Raw genomic sequence first — 16118 nt, forward strand, 5'->3', positions numbered from 1 at the left:
CATTTCATTCATAAATATTTTTCGATCTTCAAATTTGAAAAGATACCCTCGAGATATTTTCTATTCAGCATCGCGCCAATGTCTGCAGTTGGGAGAAAGCGCACGATACCTGAAGCATTCTGTATATCTTATACATATATACATATACGTAACGAGTCTCGTAGCGACGAATTGAATATTTTGGAGATAATTGAAGTATAACTGCGGCCGTGTGTAGATTAGCCATGTAAGCTGTGTACCGCAAGTAGGGCGCAATTAGGGATTAGACGTATAGTTCAGACTGTGATAATTATTTATCGTGCTTCTTTCCGGAACGGGAGAAAAGAAAAAGTTAACAGCAGATTTTACGGGCGAGATCATCCGGGCTGCGGATGACGGGCAACTCGCGTGTAATAGTAAAACGATGACGATAACGACCTCATCGAGCTTGATAAATGGATATCGATGCCACCGCTGATGTCGATATCGATTGCGGCATTCGCGAGAAAAATGCAGTCTCTAATTGCACAAATTAAAAGGTCTAGATGCCAAAGGGAGGATAATCACAGGAACTTTAATGATAGAGAGAGCTCATGCGATGCTTAAATATTCAACGACAACTTTATTCGCAGCCTTAAAATAGAATTTAATAGTTTCGTGTCCTAAAGTCGCGAATATCGAATACATATGTAACTTTATTGATAATGACTACGGAAATATAGTATTATTTTAACGCGTTCTCGAAATTTTGGCATTTAGACTCTTTTTAATTTGCAACGTTCTATCCTCTCGTGAAACGCAATACGTATTCGCGTTTGCAACCACGTATGTATCCTTCGTTAGACCTCGGTAGTCTTCCACGAAAGCTTCTTTTGCAGCAAGATAGTCGTCAGGACTTTATAGTTTCGATTTTTGCGTTTAGTCGCGAGTAGCGTACGGTTTCTGTTACGAGAACGTCGTTTGCGATTTGTAAAAATATCGTTCTTTTATTATCCACTATCCATTAGAAGCAAATGCGGCTTTTACAGATTTCATCTTTGATATTGATAACTTTCAATGTTAACGATATTACGGATATGTCTTTACAGCTATGTGCTTCTGAAAGACGATATTTTTCCTCATTTTTCTTTTCCTGCCAATCTTTTTCTATCCTTTTTATACCTCGAGGATCGAAGTACAAAGACGTGTTCACATAGAAAATAACAGAAATGCAATACAATGTTCTCGATATCTTTTTCGAAAAAAAAAAAAAAAAAAAAAAAACGGACCGTGTAGTCGTGCTTGTCGAAAGAAATAGAACGAGTGGATTTGAATTCCGTCTAGAATTCTCCGTTCGGAAATTCTGCCAGTTTTAGAATTCGACTTTAATCTTTTTATCACGTTCAGTTTTGCATTCGTCAGGCTTCGGTTTCATTGTTATTTCTGCTATTACGACGCCTCGGCGCGTTTAACGACGTTCTCGTACGGGGAAAACGTTCGTCGATCAGCGAATTTAATCGACCAAGTGTACGCTTACGGAGCCAACACTGCCAGACTTTCGCGTGAACGAGGGAAGTCCGCAATCACGCGACTTAGGAAATGCATTGTATAGGTGCGGGATCATTGAGACAAAAGCAAGAGCGAGGGGAGATAGAAAAAAAAAACGATCGCTTAGGTACATGCCACTTTGTATGCTTTCCCACCGCTCTTCACACACATACACGAACACACATACACACAACAGAAAAACACACACATACACACACACACATTCGTCGTCATTTTCCTTCGAGTAGTGATGGAAGTAGCTCGGTGTTTAGATATCTCGAAATATACGGGTTTCTCCTCGAGCGCGGTGGAGCTCGAGGACACGATGCGTTTCCTGGAGGATTGCACTCGTTAACGATCGTCTCGAAGATCCTGTCTCGAACGCCATTACTTGTCAACGTGCGATTTTCATAATAGATACACTTTCTGGTGCGTCTTACCGTCACTCGTCAGATAAGAAACTTTATGAATCAATTGCCAGGATCCAGGGGCATTAATAATGACGTCGAGGAGTTTACAAAGAACATACAGTGTGAAGATTGGATCGTGTAATATATAATTAAGTAATGCAGAGTGAATCTTTTCTTAGTTCGCACAGGGAGAAAGTTTTATCTGAAAATGATACTTTCTAATCACACGTAATACCTGTTAATTTATTTCTTACATTGTCTCTATTATTTTGTGATTATTTTAATTAGCGAATTAATTTTAATGTAGTGAATTCATACACCTCAGGTTGTCTCATATTATAATGTCATTATAGACGATCGGTAATCAATGCTCCTCAATTATTCATGGACCCGCAATATCTACTCGATATAGTCGCTTCCTCGTTTTTTCATTTAGAAGTAATGGAATTGTTAAATATGGAGTGTTTCTGCTCCCACGATTTCCAAACCTTCGACCTCTTTTCGCAATTCGCACCAAATGCGACGCGATCTTGTGTATTGCGTAATACAAACCTATCTCGCACGGGGCGATGAGAGGAGCTGTTTTCTCAGCTGGTGGCGAATCTTGGTCCTCTCCCTTCTTGGTCCTCTCGAGATAGCGCTTCGAATTTAGATCACGGTTTCGGGTGCCGCGGGTCGCCATCCGCCTCGAACAGCAAAGCAACAGCAACAGCTCGAAAAGAAAAGAAAAAACCGCGCGCGTTTAGTAGGTGCTCCAGAGTTAATCGTGACGTAAACATTAATGGCCTGCTGTCTCTCTGTGTGTGTTGCAGCGGCAGTGCTGGCGAGTCAGCAGGCCGCCGCGGTAGCCGCCTCGGTGATCTCGCCATTCCCGCCCAAGTGACCCGCGGCCCCCGCCCTCGTCCTGCCCGGCGGAACCGCCGGGGCCAGCTCCGCCGCACAGGCCCATCACACGCATCCGGCGGCGGCGAGCGGCGCGCCCGGTGCGGGACACCCGCACGGCACCGCCGCCGGCGGCGGCAGACAGCCGTAGGAGGCATGGACACGAGCGAGCGAGCGGTGTAGCCGATACTGAGCAGGGTGTGCCGCGTGTGTATTTTCCATTTGCTGGCATTGTACGGCTGGATTAGGACCAAGATGTAACCGGTAAAGAGAGAGAGAGAGAGTCTAACCACGGCCAGATTAGGACCAAGATAAAGTCCGGTAGAGCAGAGCCGGAATGTTCTTTACCTGCTCTGTGCCGCCCGTTCTCTCGATGTCGCTCGAAGTTGGGATGCTCGGAAAAGCTAGTCGAGACCTATTAGGACCACGAAGCGATGACCAAGATGACGGGTGCTGTCTCTTGTTTCTCTTCTCAACAATGATTCGAGTACTAGAAACTGAAGACTAGATGGGACCGAAGTTCTGGCTGAAATATTAGGACGCTGATGTGGTAGCCAGTAAAGGAGGAATGGTGGTGGTTTTCACATCGTGTATTATTCACTTGCTCGAGCTAATGCTAACTCAAGCTTTAGGGCAGGGGTGTTCTATGTGGTTATTAATGTCCTTGCGAACTGGTCTGAACTAGGAATTTTAGACACGCGAGAAAACCGTAAATCATGACTACTGACGATCTATTAGGAGATTTGAGTAAAATCAGGGAAACTGGGTGGATCGCGAGGATCCACGACTTTCCAAATCAGGTGCAAAACGTGGAAAGTACTATTATGTATATTGAACTTTAGAGTGTGAGGAAGATAAGAGACTGATCTCGATCCGACGCACAAATACGTTGTCCATTCTCGGACAGAACTGCTGATGATTAATCTGTTGAACTTGATCGCGGTAGGCTCAACGAGACGATCGTGAGTGGAGCAATCCTCTCGGATGTATCGAACTATCGGACCGATGCTCGCGCGACGAGAGGACGAATTTCCTCCTTACGCACTCCCCGAGTATCGCGACGCCCCCCCCCCCCCCTACGTTATATCCGTTGCGGATCCACGATCCTCGCGCAGACGAAACCAGCTTGCTGGATATCCTTCTTCGTGTACATAGTGTATATCTAAGGAAACACGCGCCGCATAATGTACAGACGCCTTCGGCTAGGGTAAGAGTAAGCGACTGGGAGCTCGATCTCGGCCCGTAAATTGAGACCTCTCTGACAGATTTCGAGGGGTACGATCTATCTCGCGAGATGAGGGTCCTCGAGCGGGATCGAGCCGCGAGAGAGTTCGCCCCGTTTCGGTGTGGATTGGATTCGCTCGGCGTTATCCGCAAGAAAATCGTTGATTCCTCGCTGACCCTGAGTAACGCTCGGTTTCTCTTTTCTTTCTAGCATCTAGATCTAAACAGACCTTGTTCAGGTAGAGAGCCTTGGAGTGGAAACGGAGAATTACAGATCCGGGAAATATTGACTAAGAGGTAGCGACACTCGGGACCCGAAGTCAGGACAAGGCCGAGGAAGGATCCGGTCCATCCACCGGGACGAGGCGTGGGAGATTTACGCGACGACGATCGCGAGGTAGCAGGCGTCTCGTTAGACTGAAGCACGCGAGGACGGGCGGGCGCACCGTCGACGTTCTCGCGTCCATAGGGTCGCGCTGGCTGAAAAAAAAAAATTTGCGGCGAGCGTGGATTTAATGCGTGCCCGGTGCGAGCGCGGCTCCGCCTCCGACTCTCAGACTCGAGCGTGCGTGTGTCGAGGCGAGGTGGAATTTTTATCGAGCGTAGAGAAGCTTAAGAGCGTGCGAGCGAGCGAGCGAGCGAGCGAGCGCGTGACTCGTAGACGTGTGCGTGTGCGTGCGTATATGTAAGAGAGAAAGGGAGAGAGAGATAAAAAAAAAATATATATATATAACGATTATAGGGTACACGAGAGATGTAAGAGAGTAGCGAATCACGTGCGTCGACTGCCTTGTACAAGCATAATGCATGCGTGTGGGATGTGCGTGCGTATAGATTCCGTATCGATGTATTTTATTGTAAAGAAACTAAGGACAAAGAATTTAGGCGTGCGCAGACTTCGATTTTTGTAGAGAAAATTGTATAACTTGCTGATAACTTATCTCTTAGGGAAATGAAGAATTCATGATTGTGTGTTGACCGATCGCTAGAAATGCCGATGACGCGACTAGAGAGGGAGAAACTCGTCCTTAAGGCATGAACGATTTATAAAGACGAGTCGCGTGGACGACAAAAAGAAGGAACATGAGAGAAAAAAAAAACGAGGCGACACGTAATGCGTTGATTCTAAATAATTAAGTGGCGTTAAGTGACTGTAAATTCGATGCTAGAACGCTATTTGTTTACTAAGGTAATGGTAGCCAGTGATGCGCGAGAGCTAGGGGGAGAAAAAACGAGGCGCAAGGGGCTGCAGGAGGGGTGCAGGGACGAGGTGCAGAGGTAGAGAGAGAGAGAGAGAGAGAGAATGAGGAGTAAACAAGGAGGAGCGAGACGTATAATTACGTATGCATACGCAACTATATATATATGTATCTATAAACTACATAATGTTTGTTCAGTAACTACTATCGTCATCCATTTTATATATATTATGCGATTATTGATTATTAATTATATTATTTTATTACTATCGTCAGTGTGACGTAAAGTAGGGAGAGATAAATGGGGAGAGAGAAAAAAAAAGAGAAGAGACAACGGCGGTGCGAGAAATTTTATCGGGCAGCGTTTCGCAAATGCCAAATCAAAAAAGGTACGGCCGATGATGCGTTTCATATAGCGGGAGAGGAAGAAAAATATTTAATAAAAACGAAGGAACGGAGAGGGGTAAATCGCAATGCATTCATTTTGCCGAACGTAAGCGAAACCGCGATAGAGAGGCGCACGCGCGCGCACTTACGAGAGCGTGAGAGGGTGTGTGCGTGTGTGCATGCTTAGTGTGTTTGTGTGTTGTGCGCGTGTATTGTGTGCGTACATGCGAGTGAATGAGAGGAATAAAAAGTAATACGCCTCAGTTTTAGTGGGGCGCCCAGCGGACGAAGGGATGGGCTTTAAAAGAAATAAATGCTGGTGCTGCTCTGTGATTTTTGTAAAAAAAAAAGCAAATAATAAAAAAGAGAGAGAGGAGATCCCAGAAACAGAGAGAGGCCGAGAGAGTATACACGAAACGATCGAGGGACTCGATATTCTGCGGGATCTCTCCATGAGCATAAAAGAAATAAAATAAAATAAAATAAAAATGCAAAAAAAGAAAGCAACACGCAGAGAGATAGCTTGAGTACCTGGATCCTGTCCTGATCCGCGCCTGCCTCCGCGAGCGGAGGTGCAAAGAAAAGAAAAGAGAGAATGAGAGAGAGAGAAAGAGAGGAAGAGAGAAAGATAAATGAGAAATCGAGAGAATGTGAGAGAGTGAAAGAGGAAGAGAGTGCGCCGCGTCGTTTCACTCAGTTGTACAGGCTGTAAAATGTATTCGCTTTCAGTAAGCAAGGGAAAAAAAAAAAGAATTTTAAATATAGATCGTTAATCGCTAATTAGGGGATATATGTAGAGGGAGAAAGATTATAAGGGTGAGAAAGATGGATGAGAGTCGTCGTCGTCTCTCGTAAGCTCAAAGAGCTTTATTGCACCTACATGCGAATCGCACATTAATACCGGAAGACGGGTTACAGCTTTGTGGATCATGTGGATGATCTTCACCCCTTCTCTCGCTCTCCTCCCGTCGGCCCCCTCGCTCGCTCCGCCATGGGAATGAGTAAACCCCCCCCCCTCCCCCCTGGGGACGCGCCGCAGCTCGCCCAAGTGTAATAGGGAGCGTATGTAATTAGCAATTGGAGACAACCTCCGTGTCCGAGAATAACGACACTGTAGCGAGTACTACGCATATTTGCCAGGACGTTGCATAATCGATCACGAGAGAAAGAGGAGAAAGAACAAGAGAGAGAGATAGAATGTGTGTGTGAAAGAGAGAGAGAAAGAGAGAAGCAGCGAAAGTGGAAAAAGTATAAGAGACGAAGGGATAGAGAAAGACCGTGTGAAACAAAAGGGATGAATAGATGCTTGTGTGCGTGTATGTACGTATAAGAGAGGTATGCGAGTGTGGATGGAAGCGAATGGGTAAAACGATGCTAAGAGAACTGAGACATATAACATAATAAACAAGGACCCTTATTCTCGTCTCCTTTTTTTAGAATGATAAAAATAGTGAGTCGTTACGCTTTATATATTATACATCTCGAGTATATGAATATACGAGTAAACATAACGTACAGAGAAGCAGGTGCAGAAGAAGAAAAAAAAACATGCAGGCATCTTGTCGTTAAATTGTAAGATATTGTGTTCAAACTCCAGAATGTACTCTGATCCCCCTTCCTCAGACTACTATATATTAAATATATTGTGCACTATGCTCCAACTTGTCCATACAAATAAATATATTCAAAAATCTCAAAACAGCTCTGCCTTTATTTTTCGTTTCGCTGTCTTTATTTTTCAGACTGGGAGAGGCGAAGTTAAGAGATCGCTTTGTCACTTTCAGGATTCAAATGATTGCATTGCCGATTAGAATTAATTACTTATGAAAATATTAAATTAATGGATTGAAATAAAAAGTATATATTTCATAAAGTATCAGTCGCTTTCACGTGAACATCACGTCACGAAAGCATCTAGCTAATTCTAATTATCTGACTAGATTTCATTACTTTTAACGTTAAGCAAGAATTAAAAATTGGCAATTAAAATAATTAAATTAATTATCTACAGAGTGTGATAAAATTTTTACTCTTTAAAGTGCTTGATAATAACGTATATTAATAAAATAATAGAGAAAAAAAGAGAAGTGTAATTAAATTAAAAAATAGAGAAAAGAAAAAGAAGATAAATAATTTTTATTTTTTTATTTATTAATCTATTTTTATATTGCTGATTATATTCCTCTAAATAAGACTACGACTTTTTAATTTAAATTTAAATTTTGCTGACGTCATGAACATTGTAATTGTTTATAGTGAACAGATAACTTACTGATTGATGATATTTTGTAAAACTAAAAAAAATTAAAATATATTTGTAAAATATCTGAAGAAAATACAATATAATTAAGTATTATTTCTTATTCGAACATATTTTTTAGCTCAGAAATTTTTAAGTATTAAAATCTACATTAAAAAAAATATCAATATAATATTGTGGATAATTATCGACATCACTATTTAGTTAACTATATCAAAAAAACATTTGTAAATAAAAATTCGCAAAAAATACATAAATAAATTTTAAATACAAAATTAAATTAATTCGGAATTTTAAGATTTCGTACTGTAGTTCAGTAGTTTCGTGATTGGTTATGTCCGTCCAGCCGCGGCAGCCGTCAGCTGGGCGGTTGAGGTTATAGATAGTTCTATGTTGTTGTTTATGGAAATCATTGATAACTTTATATGTACACACATTAGATATCTGAGACATTTATATTTTGCTTAATTTTTTTACCATTTTGACGTAATCTTGTCTATTCAGTGATAAAGTGAACTGCACTGCCTGCCTTGCTTTTTAACCTCGTCTTTTTGGAGTCTGATGAATAAAGGTTATTATATAGAGATTCAAGTATAATAATAATTTATGCATAGAAATTAAATCCAGCAATTTAATCGGATACCACAATTCAATGTTTTGTTCTGTTTGTGCAAATAAACATCTGGCACAGTGTTCGGAAAATAAGGTTATGTCTGATCATTTTCAAAACATGTGGAAGAGGCAAATGCAAGAATAAGAAATATATATTTTGCATCTTGAGATCATATGTTCGAACAAATATACACGTTCCCATCTTTACAGAAAATACAATTTTCAAAAAGTAATTTAATCTCTAAGATAATACATGAATGTCAACATGGACGAGATCGATTATAAATTGAGATCACAAAATCCTACTTTGATATCACATGTAAGTGTGACAGTAATAATTAATCGCATATTTGTGTCTGTTCTCTGACTGTATGATTACTCAATTATCTTTCTGTAAGGCAATATCCAAGCTGATTGAGGCAATAAAAATGAAGTTGGAAACAGAAGAAAAGGATATTTCAAAAGTAAAAAATTTTTCCTTTCTTGATAATTATGATTTTAATATTTTCTTAGCATTTGTTTTCTTTCTAAATATGTATATATATATATATTTTTTTTGTAGATATCAGAATTTAAATTACTCTCAACTAAATGCAACAGTGATGATTCTATAGTTAGCACGTCTGCATTCCAAGCGTTGGCTGTGCTCGGCGAAACTGGCTTGTGGGACGTCAAGTCTGCATTAGCAACATTCATGGCATGCCTATCTTCTTCAAAGTATGTACGTACGTGTTAAACGAACTGTCAATGTTGAACGTGTAATCGATGTTATTTATTTATTTGTTTATTTATTTTGATATTTATTTCACATTTTGTATTATCACAAATTTTAGGAATTACGAGATAGTCACTGTGGTAGTAAGTCGACTTTTGATATTAGATTGGAAATCGCATGATAAATCCAATGAATACACTCTCGAGACTCCTACTCAGCATCCATTTATCGCGATCCTGGCTCAGGAAAAGCTCAGCTGGAGATGCGTGCTGAATCAAATGAAGTTCATCATGCATCATCACGACAAACAGTACACTTTTATCATTAGAATAATTATTAGTATTATATATATATATAGGAATATATTATATTATTATTTTTGCGTTTGCCTTTATAAATTGAATTCTTCAGTCTTACATAGTCGCGCTGTTAAATTTTTCTATTTATCTGAATTGCAGCGTCATGGAGCAGAGCGCAGAGCTGTTACGGCCTGTATTCGTGCACATATTGTGCAATCCTTCCATGGATTTGTGCGAGAGCTGTAAACAAGAGGCATGGCAACTTGTGATCAAATCAAGCAACACTACAGATTTGCGAACGGAAATTTTACTCTGGCTATGCACCAATCGAGCAGACATTTGCGTCGACGCGAATTGCCGAGTTCTCGAGCTTGCGGATATGGCGCTGCTGAAAAGAGACAGAGAATTTTGTACGGCGTTAATGCCTCTAATCGCCTCTCTGACGATACAGCTTTTGGAATGCGGTCACGAGCCAGTACAAAATTTTTGCACGATATTGGATCTCTTTGAATGCTGCTACAATTACATAGGAGATATTATGATAGTTTTGATGGCAGAAATAATTTTGATATGTCCTGCAGTTTATTTACTTAACGCCCTGGAAATATGTAAGTAAAACATAAAACATACATAAATTCTGAGATTATAAAATCACACTTTTTGAAGACAGCGATATTATTAAAAAAAAAAAAAAAAAATTGCGAGATTAATCTTGATCGATTTGATGTAACAGGTACAGTTGTCGTAGATAAAATGCCATGCCACCTTACATTATTAAATACGTTAGCCGCATCCCTGTTGAAGTGGTTGGCTTATCCGTCGTTGTTGTGCTCTGACGCGTTAGTGACAGCAAAAGAGTTGTTAATCAAGATAATGTCGCGAAAGGAAACGGACACTGGTGACGGTACTCTTTCGAACAAGACGCTGCTCATATTCAGCTACAGCAACAGATACATCCAGTTTTACATGGAGCTCATCCGCAGTCTGTACTCTCTGAAGGACGACACGCTGTCGTGGCTGGAGAGCCTGTCGCTCGCACCGATCGATCTGAGATACATGTGCAAGCTGGTCCTGTGCGGGATCTTCCTGCGTAGCGACGAATCCCCCGTCGTGCAGAAAGTCTGCCATATTCTCGTGCAAACAGCGCGGGAGATCAACTCCTTCGCGTCGCACATGCTCTCCCTGTTGCTGCACAAGTTAACCAAGACCCACGACAGCTCCACGTTGAAATACCTGTTGCTGACCGTCCCGGAGTTCGCCATGACCAAGGACAATCTGCCGATCGTCATCCGCACGCTGGAAACGCTGCTGAACAGCGGCAGGCCGCTGAAATACCTGGCGATCCAGCTCTACATAAAGGCGCTGGAGAAGGAGCCGCGCTGCTACCGCTTCGTATCCACCGCCCTGATGGACACCATGGAGAAGGATCGCAGCTGGCGCTCGGACGTGACGTGTGCTCGGGCGATAAGGTACATTTGCGAGAATCGGCCCGAGCACGGTGAGGAACTGGTGCCGTTGCTGTCGCAAATCCTGAATCGGTGCGTCGACCAGAGCGGCGGAGCGGCCAGCGCGCTCGCGCTCGACAGCATCTCGGCCCTGTGCAAGTCCACGGTGATAGGTACTTGGCATCTTGTATCTTTAAACACTGAATTCTTTTTTTTTTAATCAATTTTATTTGTTACTCTTTTGTGTTTTGCATAAGTCTTTGTAAAAGTTCTCATTTTCCATGATTAATACGGGGGCCGTGATTTTACTTGGCAGGCATTTATTCAACATGGCAAGTGTTGGCGCCAAAGATGCGCAAGGAGAAGCGCACGGTGGTCCTGGAGAGCCTGTGTGATCTCTTCGCCAACATTCCATCGTACCTGTTTCGCACGAGCGAGGACTACGACAGATTCATGAACGATGTCGTGACGCATCTGTGGGGCTACACGGTGTGCGACGACACGAGGGTCGCGAAAGCGGCGTTCAAGGCGCTGAGGTCTTACCCTGTGGAACTAATTCCTCTGACTGCTCTGCCACGAGAGTTCCGATCGGACGTCGTGGTGCAGCACGCGTCCGGAAAGACGGGCAATGAAGGTAACAAGCTCGACAGTTCGCTGCAGCACATACCGGGCACTTGTTGGATCCAGATGCTGAGGAACGTGAACAGGAGCGTCCTGCCGGCGGCTGGGGATCTTCTGATCTCCTACATCAGGGACGAATTGAACGCCTTCAGGTCGCGGATATACAGTTGGCCGCAAGGAGAGCCGCAGAACTTTAAGTATCTGCCGGAGAGAAGCGTGATAAGGGCCGTCGGCGAGTACTTAAGACGAGGCGACAAGACGGACCCGAGCAATCGGATAGTCACGGTGGAGTGCCTGCGTATATTCGCTCATAAGCACAAGAAGCCACTGCCGAACGTGAAGTGGGACTTCTTGAAGGACACCATGAAGATATCGAGGGAGGCTAAGGAATACGGTGTATCCATCGCGAGTCGTCAATGTGAGATCTCGCAGTCGGCGAAATCACTGACGGAACGTTTCCTATCCATGTACACGTCCACGTCGGAAGTCGGTCGACTGTTGCTGGACGAGAAGCACCTGGTGCTCTACTCGAATCTGGAGGAACTGTGCCAGGCCGTTCAGCCGAATAACTTGAAGAAATTTCTCGAAATTACTCTCAATTACGCCGTCGACAGAATCCTGCTGAACAACGAAAAGTCCGCTTATCTGTTCAATCATATTATGTCCTCTTACGTCGGCGCTTTAAAAAACAACTCGATACAAATGGGGAATCGCACGTTGCTGGCCACCATGCTGGACGAGGTGTCGGGAAAGGTCGACTTGACGTCCAAACATTTCGAGAAATACTTTGAGGCTGTGGTGGAATTGTTGCCCAAGGACGTCGAGAGAATGACGTCGCCCGACACTTGGTGGGTGGTAACGCCGGAGAAACTGAAAACCGCCATCATTGTCAGAGTCCAGTCAGCCTTCACGGGATACATCGGCACGCCGTTCACTTGGCTGCATGAACTTATCAACGCGACCGAGTTTGATCTTGAGTAGGTATTAATAACGACTATAACAGATCTAGTGCTTTTGGCCACAAGTTTTGTCTAATAAGTTTTTCTCTCTCTTTATAGGATGCAAAAGTATTTGTTGGAAAGTGTACAAAAAATGCAGGCTGACTTGAGATTGGAAAAATCCTGCAATCTCGAAATACAAAAAGACTGGATTTTAGATTTTATGAGGCACATCGACGGGCTTATGGTGGAACCGGACAAGAAAAACAACGTAACTTTTTACTGTGATATTTTATTCATCCTGATCATCTGTTTGTCCGGCATGGAGTGCCTCCTGCCGAAAAAAGAGTTGCTAATCACTTCGCAAGACATTAGGATAAGATTGTTTCCACAGGCGATCGCGATGCTTATCGATCGACAGATTTGGAAATCTATAACGCGCCAGGTATGTGTGTGTAAACTTGTCTTTCGTCAGCTATATAGATATTACAGATTGCAGAGATTTGTAATCTCTTGATTTGTAGCAATTAAAAAAAAGAAGACATTACATTCATACATAAATTACGTATTACAGTTTTGCGGTGGAACTTTTCGTCGCGAAATGTGTCTATTGTACATAAATATACATTGAGTCGTATTAATAATTTTTTTTCTTTTTAGATTATGAATTGGCTGAATCACATGAGGAGTAGTTCTGTACCTGATGTATATATACTTGCGTTTCAAAGCGCATTAATCTTATTAAGGCATGAAGAAGACTACAACTCAGAATGGAAAAATTATCTGTCAGTAAAAACTCGTATTTAACTAAAAAGAAATATATATACATATATATATGTATATATATATATATATATGTTTACATAAGAAATATTTTTGTATAAAAAAAGGGAAGTTTTCTCGCGTTGAACTGATTCACTTACTTGTATTACTCAGCCTTGAATTTCATTAACGATATTAAAATCTTACAATTGTAATGAACAACTGTTAATACACCTGATTTTAATGTCCTACTTTAATGTCTATACCTTAAATACTAATAAAATAACGATTATTATACAAGCTTCGATAGGTATGTACACTTAGGTCCTTATCGCGTGATTAACACTCAAAATTCGTTAAAATGTCAAAAATTTCTATGTTAAAACAGTGACGTGTAGAAAAAGATATGCTAATCCGTTATCGTTAATTAAAAGATAAACATTTAAAAAAGAGGAAAGAGAACAACTTTCTTCTATCATCTTTTAATTACTGTAAACATTGTTCTGAATGTATCGTTAGAGATATGTAGATCTATATGCGACCGCGAGCATGTGTAAATTTCACTATTAAATTATCTGCGGAGTCAATCGGGAAGAGATAATGTACGATTATTTACTTAGCGCTATTATCACCTGAAGAAATTACACGTGACGAGAATGGACGCTTTAAAAAGATCTCTGGTCTACCACGCTAATTTTTTTCTAATTCGGCGATTTCTAAACACCATTACTTCTTATGTACATCAGTATTTGTTAAAATATTTTACAAGCGGTGCAAAGATCGCGCGAAAATTCTATTTCATAAGGCTGACTTTGTATAAATGTAACTTCATACGAATATCAAACAAATCACAGAAAGAAACGGTATGCCTGCTCGTTGTATACAAAATTACATGTTCGTTCGATACGCAACTTGAATGGAGAATGGCGAGCTTAGGTGCATTCATTGATAAAAAGTAAAAAAAATGCATATTAATAATTCCTAACTAAATTGGACGTACCGTGTTGCGCATAATTTAAATATAAATTACCTTAGCGTCGTGTAGCTATCTACAATTTCCTCGTCACATATGTTGTATGTGACGGCACTCATAATGCTACACGGACGTCTCGCTGTTGTCTAACGTCATCACCGTTAGAGTATTGGGTCTCGTACCAGTCAGGATTTGCTCCTCGGGCGGACGCATCCTGGGCTCGAGGATATTCCTCTTCGTCTCCACGTTCTTCTTGATCGGCGTGCGACTGGGGCTGGACTTCCTGCTGCTCGGATATGACTTCAATAAACGTGCCCTGTAAACAATTGGTAAATTATACCTGTGTCTTTGCATCTCTAAGGCTGTGTTCCATTTAACGCTCGCAACGCTCGCGTGCATTACTTGTTTAACATTTGACAATTGGAATCACTGTTTAACAAGGATGAAATGATTCCAGAGAGCATTGCGAGCGTTAAATGGAAACGCAATCCTAAATATTCTTTTCTTCAGCAACACTTGAGGCGTATTTGAAGCGTTCAAATACCTAAGATATCGAAGTAATTACTTTGCTATCTAAGATTTATTCTTGGGAGCCTGATTTTTTTTCGTTTAAATATCATCACTCCTATCGTTGCATCTTCTTACATGGAAGACCAAGTGGACACTTTGAATCAACACTTACGCATCCATCAACTTCAGGAACAGGCGAGTGTAAACTTGGTACTCCTCGTCACCGAACTCGGTAGGGTCGTGCCTCGCGTGTTCGTACAAATCGCAGAATTGATGAATTAAACGCTGGCCGCTGCCGTTCAACGGCGTAGCGAGTGTGGTGAGCAGGTACGCCCTCAGATTCTCCGAAGGGTGTCTCTTCAGACAATTGTCGTACCTCGTGATCTCCGTCTCTGCGAACGAGATCACAATGTGAGACAGGGGCTAACGATGACTTACCTAAAGATTTTCATCACAACGCTGACTTACCTAAGGTCTTAACGTCGTCAACCGCTTTCAGTCTGTAATAGTGCGGTGGAGCTTGTCCCCCCGGAGTCAAAATGTACCTAGGATCGCCGATCAGTTGCGGCTCGTACTGGATCCTCGGTATCACCTCTATTCTCCTCTCTATTTCCTTCTTCAGGGACTGAAACAGCAGGTTTTAGCGCGTTGCGAGCAACAACCCAGGTGATGGGCTAACCTCAAAATTGCACGTCGAAACGTAAAAAGGCACCTTTTTCGCGTCGTGTCCTATGGGAATGTGAGGCCCTCGACGGGACCTCAGAGCGAACCTCATGATCTGCCGCTTCGCGAAGATAAATAGTAATAATATCGTCAAAACGCCCGCTGCTATAAATATCACTATGGTCACACCGGACAACTCCTGTGTCATTCTCGCGCGATAATCGGAGGTGGTTCGTCCCGTCCGTCTCCGCGAACAATTGTCGACGGCCACTAGTCCCTACGTGAGATTCGTACACCGCTCCGGGACAGCAATGTGAACTGTCATTCGAACTTTCGAATGGAAATACCTCCAGTCAGCTGATCGGCGCACGGAGTCCTTATCTCGCGCGCATCGCCGTTCATCAAGTTAATTATTAGCAGAGAGGATCCTCTCTGTTATTAGTTATTAATATCTGCCTTAGTCTCGGTAGGAAATTTTAGTTTATTCCTTAATAGATAACGAAATCTGATGCGAAAAGAAATACCGAGCTGATAGCATAATTGAAAAAAATCAAGAAAAACATGGCAAGGAATTACAATTGACAGAGTTAGAAAAACGTATACTTAAAACAAAATAAAAAATAGAATATAAGCATAGAAAAGCCAACGCATAGAAGGATCTGCGTGAAATAAAAAAAAAAATCTTCGAGAGAAAATTTTCAAAAATTATACT

The 16118-nt window shown here is 42.0% G+C and overlaps 3 protein-coding genes across 7 annotated transcripts in view; 2 read left to right on the forward strand and 1 right to left on the reverse strand.

Moving 5' to 3' along the window:
- The window catches only part of LOC105450744 (zinc finger protein 608), a 66352-nt gene extending 63553 nt beyond the window's left edge, over positions 1 to 2799 (forward strand). Inside the window, exon 5 of the mRNA XM_011690731.1 lies at positions 2729 to 2799. Coding sequence (XP_011689033.1) covers positions 2729 to 2799 — 71 coding nt within the window. The remainder of the gene's footprint in view (positions 1 to 2728) is intronic.
- Positions 2800 to 8205: 5406 nt separating this feature from the next.
- LOC105450728 (focadhesin) lies at positions 8206 to 13475 on the forward strand. 5 transcript variants are annotated; one of them, XM_011690706.1, is made up of 10 exons: positions 8206 to 8439; positions 8560 to 8799; positions 8879 to 8944; positions 9043 to 9197; positions 9314 to 9505; positions 9654 to 10102; positions 10228 to 11112; positions 11256 to 12537; positions 12619 to 12943; positions 13159 to 13475. In XM_011690706.1, exons 2-10 carry the CDS (start codon positions 8734 to 8736, stop codon positions 13303 to 13305), a joined length of 3567 nt encoding a protein of 1188 aa, XP_011689008.1. In that variant the 5' UTR covers positions 8206 to 8439; positions 8560 to 8733; the 3' UTR covers positions 13306 to 13475. The 5 variants fall into 5 exon arrangements, with proteins under 5 accessions (XP_011689008.1, XP_011689009.1, XP_011689007.1 ...); XM_011690707.1 differs by having other exon boundaries at positions 8691 to 8799; XM_011690705.1 differs by having other exon boundaries at positions 8206 to 8799.
- Positions 13409 to 16043, reverse strand: LOC105450727 (uncharacterized protein C1orf43 homolog). The gene is made up of 4 exons (XM_011690703.1): positions 15456 to 16043; positions 15212 to 15368; positions 14916 to 15135; positions 13409 to 14549 (listed from the first exon to the last, which is right to left on the reverse strand). Exons 1-4 carry the CDS (start codon positions 15612 to 15614, stop codon positions 14357 to 14359), a joined length of 729 nt encoding a protein of 242 aa, XP_011689005.1. The 5' UTR covers positions 15615 to 16043; the 3' UTR covers positions 13409 to 14356.
- Between the last annotated feature and the right edge of the window lie 75 nt (positions 16044 to 16118).

This window comes from Wasmannia auropunctata, unplaced genomic scaffold (genome assembly GCF_000956235.1).
Source record: "Wasmannia auropunctata unplaced genomic scaffold, wasmannia.A_1.0 LD336057.1, whole genome shotgun sequence".
Classification (NCBI taxonomy): Eukaryota; Metazoa; Arthropoda; class Insecta; order Hymenoptera; family Formicidae; genus Wasmannia; species Wasmannia auropunctata.

Excerpts from the sequence above, each read along its gene's own strand:
- LOC105450727 (XM_011690703.1), bottom strand. The coding sequence starts at position 15,614 with ATGACACAGGAGTTGTCCGGTGTGACCATAGTGATATTTATAGCAGCG. Across the intron at positions 15,369-15,455 it reads TAGGACACGACGCGAAAAAG|TCCCTGAAGAAGGAAATAGA; the intron begins GTGCCTTTTTAC and ends CTGCTGTTTCAG. Across the intron at positions 14,550-14,915 it reads TTCCTGAAGTTGATGGATGC|GGCACGTTTATTGAAGTCAT; the intron begins GTAAGTGTTGAT and ends AATTGTTTACAG.
- LOC105450728 (XM_011690705.1), top strand. The coding sequence starts at position 8,734 with ATGAATGTCAACATGGACGAGATCGATTATAAATTGAGATCACAAAAT. Across the intron at positions 9,198-9,313 it reads GCATGCCTATCTTCTTCAAA|GAATTACGAGATAGTCACTG; the intron begins GTATGTACGTAC and ends CACAAATTTTAG. Across the intron at positions 12,944-13,158 it reads GGAAATCTATAACGCGCCAG|ATTATGAATTGGCTGAATCA; the intron begins GTATGTGTGTGT and ends TTTTCTTTTTAG.